The following is a 7256-nucleotide window of genomic DNA, read 5'->3' as shown; positions in this document are numbered from 1 at the left end:
GAGAGGCGCTGTGCAGGAGCCCAGCCGGCCGGGGGGTGAGGGGGGAGGGGGAAGCACAGCCCACCCGGGAAGCGCTGGAGAGTCTGCCAGCCCAGCCCTGAAATCTGAAATCCTCTAACTTGATTATTCCTTCTCCACTTTCCTTTTGACAAACTCCTCCACTTTCAAAGGGTTACACAGGATTTAGCCCCACGCTGCCTGTGGTGTGAATTGTGTGGCTAAAATGCCATGCGGGGCTTTGAAACTCCGGGAGCAGGCTCCTCTCCCGAGAGCGACAACGGTTTGATTCCTCCTGACAGAATGTGCAGCCAGCAAACACTGCCAGTGCTGGGGGAAGCTTTTTGCTCTCCCTCTCCAGAGCACCTTTAATCTGAGGCTCAAAGAGCTGCACAAGAATGGCAAGTCCTGCAGTCCCTGCGGTACCTGCCTTTTGCAGAGGGGAAAACTTGGGCTTCCTCAGGTTCTTCCCCGCCTTGGGTTCCTGTCAGGAGTGAATGGCAAAGCTGAGAACTCAGCAGAGAGCCAACATGGCCAGCGAGCAGCCTGGGCTGCCTTTGCCCACCTGTGAGACTCATTGTTAGGTTTTGCAAACCTGTCTGAAAGCAGCTTCCTCTGAAACTCCTTCTGCAGCAGCTGTAATGAATGTCAGCTGCGCTGTTGTGGCCTCTCCCAAGGGTGGGAACAGCAAGGCTGGAGCTGATTTGCCCCAGGACCAACTTGATCCCTGGCCTGGTGTGTTATTAGCAGCTAATTTCATCCAGGTATCTACACCTGGCTCCTGTGAGCCGACACCCTCCAGGGCACATCAAAATGCCCCCTCCAAGGGTGGTGCCAGTTTGGAGCCTCAGTCTCTCTCCTCATGCCTGGTTTAGTGTTTAAAGCTGTGGGGCTTGGCTCTGTCTCTGGGAGTGTATCACAGATTGGATTCTCTTCTTTAAGTTCATTTCTGCTCCTGATTGAAAAGCTGAAGTAACAAACAATTGATTATCGGTTTTAAGATGCAAAAACACCATCTGGTCCTGGAGACGTGCTGAGCTGTGCCTGGGGGAGCAGGAATGAGACATCTGAAGGATCTCAGCAAGTGGCACCGGCGAGGCTCCTGGCAGGAATTCCTGACCCCGGCCAAAGCAGAGGAGGAAACCTGATCGTTCACGGGGGGCCTCCAAGTTTGCTGCAGTCCTTGGGCAGGCTTGGTGACAGGGGGCTGTGGCATTTCAGGCTGGGACACCAGCAGCACGCAGACCAAAGCGTGGGCCCAGCAGTGCTTTTCTGTTCTCTTCTCTTCAGTGCTGGAGAGATGCCTGGAGGTGCTGCAGGGCATGAGCCTTGCCTCCAGAGCAGGCATGAAGTAGTTCCAGCATCCCACATCTCCTGCTGGCTTCCTTGGAGATGGGTCAGAGCTGGGCTGAGCAGAGTGGGACGAGCAGCTCGGGGAGCAACCTCACCGTGTAGCAGCCACTGCTCAGATGGATTTGTGGGTCAGGTCAGCTGTCCCCAGTCCCCCTGTCCCCACTTCCATCCACGCTCCCTGCCTGTGACTCGATGTCACCCAGCTTTCCATCACTGCCCACACCTCAGCATCATAGTGACAAATCAGCTGAGGCCAGAGCTTCCAGGACAGAGGAAATCATCTTCCTCTTCACATGAGAGTCTGCTGGAAGATGTTTCCAGCAGGAGCACAGCCAGCCCGAGAGCATCCCCAGCCCCTTTGTGTCTGCCGAGCGCGACGCAGGAGGTTGGGGGAAGTCATTTCCTAGAGTTCAGGATTTGCAATTTGCATTCTGTAATCTCCTGGTCACTTAGCAGCAGATAATTTGTCACGGTTTGTTTTAAGCTGTTGTGATATTGATATTTATTATGCAAATTGTATTTCCTACTACTTATTGTTCTGCACCCTATGAATACTTAAATTATTATAAACCTTTTTAGCTAATACAGGTTGCCTTTCAGTCGCAGTAGGTCATGATGTGCAATATTGTGTAAAAGGGTTTAAACCATGTAATTAAAAAGAGACAGACAGGAGGAGCTGGGTGCCTAATGACACAGAGGCAAGCAGAGCTTCTCCACAGAGCTGCTCCAGCCCGAGATGGTGTCCAGCAGCGCTCAGCTCTGGCTAGGGAGAGGGGAATTAGGTGTCCTGGGTGGGTGGAGACAAACCCTCACTTACAGCCTGGGGGGATAAATCTGACTTAAGATAGTTACGGTGGCCCAAGACCCTGCATTGTGAGGCAGGCAGGAGAGCTGTTGGCAGGTTGGCAGAGAGATTTGCCATCCTGGGAGGCAGAGGGATGCACGGGGAGGTGTTGGATCCAGTCCCAGAGAGGAGCAGTTTGTTTTCTGGGGAGCTGGTGGTGTGAAACCTGCCTGATTTCTCAACCCAGTGAGTGAAAGCTCTTCCCAACCCCGTGCTGTGACTCAACACTTGCCCTGAGCGGTTTTATCTTCGGGCTTGGCAGGAGACAGGATGATAAAGTTAAAGTGACATCTCACCTGCCTCAGGTTAGCTTGGAAGAACCTAATTAATGACGTTGGCAGCATTTGACATGCCCTGTGCTGCCATGCTCGGTACCTGCGCGGGCCCAGGCTATTTCTGGCGCGGTGGGTGGGTGGAAGGACTTGGATGGTCCTGTCCCTGGAGGGGTCAACCTTCCCTACTATGTCCTGGGCTCGGCTTATTTGGGTTCGGTTTGGCACTCGGGGGGGGGCACTTGTGGTTTGGATTTTAATTTGCTCCGCTCAAACCCTTCTGGAACGGATGGAAATCTGCGGGAAAATGTTTTTTTGCCAGGCTGAGGTTCATGAGCCCCCGCCCCGCATTGCTCCCGGTGGCCGCGGGGGGCTGCCGGACTCCGGCCTCGCCGCTCCCCCGGAGCCGGGGAAGGCTCAACACCGCCTCCAGCGGCCCGGGGCCCCGGGCGGGGCGATGCCGGGGGGAGGAGGACCGCGGGAACGGGGATGCTGAGGGGACCAAGAGGGAGGATGCTGGGGGAGCAGACGGGAAGGGAGATGCTGGGGTGCACCGGACCTCGGGAGGAGGGATACTGAAGGAGGAACCTCGAAGCGGGGATGCTGTGGGGGGAATAAGAGTAGGGGGACGCTGGAGGCGATCCGACCCCGAGAGGGAAGATGCTGGGGGGCATCGGACCCAGGGAAGGGGGATGCTGGCGGGGACCAAACCCCGGGGAGGGGGATGCTGGGGCGCGGTTGGCGAGGGAAAGGCTAAGGCTGGTGATACGCGTAGCCCCTCGGCCTGTCGGCAGGAGTCGCGATAGGCGGCCGTGGCTTGGAGGTGCTGTAGGAAACGTGGGGTTTGGTGCTTTTTTTCCTGGTGTTTTTCACATTTTTCTCGTTCTAAACCGTGACTCTCGGGCTCTGAGCGCCAGCGGGGCCGTGGCCGGCTCCCACACCCTCCCACCCGTGATCCCCGTTCCACCGTGGTGTTGCCCGCTCGGTCCCCACCAGGGTCCCCGCCGCACCCCTTCGCCCCTCGCCGCGCCGGCACTTTGCCCCCGGCCCCTTGCGCGGCGGCGGCGGCGGCGGGAGGGGCGGGACCGGGCGGGGCCAAGGCGCGTCCCCGCCCCTGCCGCCGCCGCGGTGACGCGCCCGCCGCTCATTCCGGTGTGTGGCGCGGGCGGCGCGGCCGGGCAGAGCCGAGCAGGTGCCGGAGATGGCGGGTCGCGCCCAGCCCAGCGGCGGCCCCGGCCCGGGGCTCCTCCCGCTCCTTCTGCTGCTACTCTCCGCCGCTGCCGTAATCCGCACAGGTAGGACCGGGGCTCGACCCACCAGACCCTCCCGCCACGTCGACGGGGCCTGCAGGGGGGCCGAACAACGGCGGGAGGGTCGTGGCGGGGCTGATGGGGAGACACCGGAGCCGGGCGGGTGGGGCAGGAACCGTCGCGGCGGGCTCGGCGGCGCGGGCAGTCGGTGCCGGTTACCATGGAAGCGGCTTCATGGTGCTGCCCCCGGGCTCATCAGGCGGCCCCGTAATTAAAAAGTAATTACGGTGTGCGGCCCCCCTCCCGGTACCGGCCTCGGCGGGGAGCTGGGGGGGCGGGAAGCGGCGCCGCGCTGCCCGCGGGAACCTGTTGGAATCCGAGCACAACTTGCGAGGAGCCGCTTCTCTCCTCCCCCCCAACCCTCCTCCTCCTCCTCCTCCTCCTCCCTACCTCCTCCGGTACCACCGGGGGCCCGCCGAACACCCTCCCCGCTGGATGCCTCCAGCCTAGCCCGGGCGCTCCTGGAGACGATCGCTCAGTTGGGATACGGCGGCCGTTAATTAAACGGGACTTAATTGGGCTCCCTCAGCTCGCATCCTGCCCTCCCTCCCCAACCCCCGATGCTGCCGTCGGAGCTGCGCTTCAACAGCTGGTGCGGCGGGGGCCACCCTCGCATGCAGCTCCGATGCCCTCTCGGCGGCACCGAGCGCGGGAGCCGCTGCAGAGACCGGTTTCGGTGCCTGGGGCGAAATGCCCCCCGCGATGGCACCTTCCGCTTGCAGCCATCGCCGGGGGTGGAGGGGTTCAGTGGGGCGGCTCGGCCGAGCGCAGTCCGCGGGGCTTGCCCGGGACGTTTTGGGGCAGAACAAGGAGCCATTGAGCCGCGGGCTGCGTCTGGCTGATGGCGAGGGGGGGATGAAGGCGCGGGCAGCGCGGTCGAACAAAGAGCTTGATTCACGGGCGTGTTGGACACGATCCCCTTGGGCTGCCCCCGTGGCCTTTTCGGTGGGGCGGTGGGCAAGGGGGGAAGCCGGGGTCGTTTCCAGTTCCTTCTCCCTCCTCTCCCTTTTCAAAGGGTAGCTCCAAGAGGAAAAATCCTCCCTTCTTTACGGAGCGCCCGCCTGCTCCGGCAGCCGCGATGGGCTGCCGCGTTCTCCGTATCAGCCGCTCCGTGGCCCCAAGTGCCCATTGAGGGCGAGCCGGGAGCGATGGAGAGGAGCCATCGGTGCCAGCGCGTTTCGTGGCAGGCGGGGAGACGCTGGCCGCGCTCCGGCACGACTCGGCTGCGCCCACCGCCCAGCTGTGTGTGAGCACTCTGTGCTCCCCTCCCCTCCTAGTTGTTCAGATGTTCCGTCGCAAGGTGCTCGTTTGTGTGGAACGTAGGCGCGGGTTCGCCATCGCCCGCCGCTTCGACCCGGAGACCCCCGCCGCTGGGAGACGCTCAGCTGAACCAAAGCCCGGAGCCCCGGTGCAGGACGCCCCCGTTCTTTGTTTTGCTGCCTGGCTCTCCGCTCCTGGCGTCTCCCATCCCTTTCCCCGAGCTGTTTTTACCGAGCCTGGCGGACGCTCCCGCGGGATAAGGCTGCGGATCCGGCGCCGCGCACGGGTGATGCCGAACAGCGAGGCGGCCGCCGGCAGACAAAAGCGAGGCTGGATGCTGAGCGCAGCCGACCGAGCCGGACCGCTGCAGCTCGGGTTTTCCAGCGGCGAAAAGCAGCAGGCAGCGTGAGCCGGAGCGCGGTGCTGCCAGCGGGAGATAACGATCTGGTGGGCTTCGTGCTCCGTCGTGACTCACAGGATAAAATCCTGGACCTCCTAGGAGCCTTAAAGCCTTTTAGACAACGCTTTCTTGGCGCTCAGGAACTCAGGTGTGTTTTTTCCCTCCCTGCCTTTTCGAAGCTCTGTGTTTGTGAGCTTCCTCGGCAGTCGTGGAGGAGGAGGAAGCAGTGTTGTGGCAGCAGCGCCTGGCGCCGAGTGCTGTCGCCGTGGTTCCCGTACGGGTTGCCACCCGAGGCACGATGCTGACGGTGCCGAATCAGCGCCGCGGTGGTGGCATCCCGGGATGCAGAGCGTGTGGCGATGGCTCTGCTGCCGGCGTGGAGTGGGGGCAATGGGAACGGCGACAGCCAGTGTTTGGGCTGGGTTTGAGCTGAGGCGGTAACCGGAGATGAATCTGTGAATTGCCGTGGAGCCTTCTCAGCTGCTTTTAATGCTTTGCAGTTAATTAAACTTCCTAACACCCCTGCGAAGCAGGGTGAGAGTTGAGGAAGGATTTCAATGGATATGGAGCACTGGGCTGGAACGCAGCATCTGTCCAGCGGCGCAGAGAGCATCGCCCATCGGCTGAGGGAGGAGACCTCAGAAGCCGCGGGAGGCGTTCGGAGCCGGCGTTGAGCTGCGACCCGGCTGTGGCACAGAGGTGCGATGGGCTGGGTGAGAGGCGAGGGTAGCCTGGGTTCGGCATCTGCCAACACCAAACCAGGACCCTCTGGAAGGCAGTGATTGCTCCTGCTGCCGTCAGAAGCTGGGAAACGTGGAACAAGGTTCCGAGGAACCTTCTGATCTGCAGCGACTTCGCTGGGGCTGGGCTGAGCCCTGGCGCTGGGGAACACGAGGCTGCGTTCTGGATGCGGCGGAGTGTTGCAGGGAAGGAGCTGGTGAACGGTGATGCATCTGGGCTGCAGCCTGGGCTCGTTTGTCTTGTGTGTAGGCACCGGAGCGCAGGTTTATAAGCATCACAATCTGGCTTGGAAACCACTGCCAAGGAGGCTGCCGTGGCTCCCCAGGCTGGGAAGATGAGGATGCAGCTCAGCTCCCTGCACGCTCAGCATGGAGGAGGAGCAGTGGTCAGCACCTTTGGCTGCAGGGACACTGTTGGGATTCACTGACATTGGGATGCTTCTGGTGGCTGTGGCTGCCACTGGTCTCACGGAGGTGGCTCTGTGGGCAGGAGGCTGGAGAAGAGTTGTACTCCCCCGGGGAGCCCTGGGCCTCACTGGCGGCTGCTGCGCCGCTGCTGCGTCGCCGTTTCCTTTGTTTGCCTTCCTCTGTCTTCCTGGGTGTGTAAATAAAGGCAGCTTTGTCAGCTGGCAGCTCTGGCTCGCTAGCCCCGGTGGCTTGGCCGCCTTCCTCCGGCCATGCCAGCGCTGGGGACGCGCTGGGCAGGGTGATGGCGATGCCACCTCCGGGTCCCTGCCCCATCGCTGGACTGGAAATGGGTCAGCCTTTTAACCCTGTGCCTGCCTGAGGCCATCCGGAGTAGGACACTTGTTGCAGCCTGGATGTGCCCTCTGGTTCGGTGGAGCACTGGAAGCCTCCTGAGCAGGCTCGGCCGAGCCCCTGCCAGGCACGGAGGCTGGGCAGATTTTTCTGGATGTTTCTGTCGAACGCCTGCTTTGCGAGGGACTGCTGGCACGCTTGTAGAAGAGGTTTTGCCAGCCTGTGCCTCTCCTGCTCGCTGAAAGCACCTGGCAGCACTTCTGTCCTGGATTCAGGGGCTCCCTGCAGCCCGGGAGCTGAGCTGCCTTCTGTGGCTGGGGT

General features: G+C 61.6%; 1 protein-coding gene across 10 annotated transcripts in view; it reads left to right on the top strand.

The window, feature by feature from the left end:
• The first annotated feature begins 3580 nt into the window (after nucleotides 1-3580).
• The window catches only part of CADM1 (cell adhesion molecule 1), a 126897-nt gene continuing 123221 nt past the window's right edge, over nucleotides 3581-7256 (top strand). For 4 of the 10 annotated variants that reach the window (XM_054176113.1, XM_054176116.1, XM_054176110.1 and 1 more), the window contains exon 1: nucleotides 3582-3761. In XM_054176113.1, coding sequence (XP_054032088.1) covers nucleotides 3668-3761 — 94 coding nt within the window. In that variant the 5' untranslated portion in view covers nucleotides 3582-3667. Of the gene's footprint in view, nucleotides 3762-7256 lie in introns of all 10 variants that reach the window. The other 6 variants (XM_054176118.1, XM_054176117.1, XM_054176115.1 and 3 more) reach the window with 3 other exon arrangements.

This window comes from Dryobates pubescens, chromosome 34, assembly GCF_014839835.1.
Source record: "Dryobates pubescens isolate bDryPub1 chromosome 34, bDryPub1.pri, whole genome shotgun sequence".
In the NCBI taxonomy this organism is placed as follows: Eukaryota; Metazoa; Chordata; class Aves; order Piciformes; family Picidae; genus Dryobates; species Dryobates pubescens.
The sequence above is the reverse complement of the archived record's forward strand: the minus strand, read 5'-3'. Positions and strand labels throughout refer to the sequence as shown.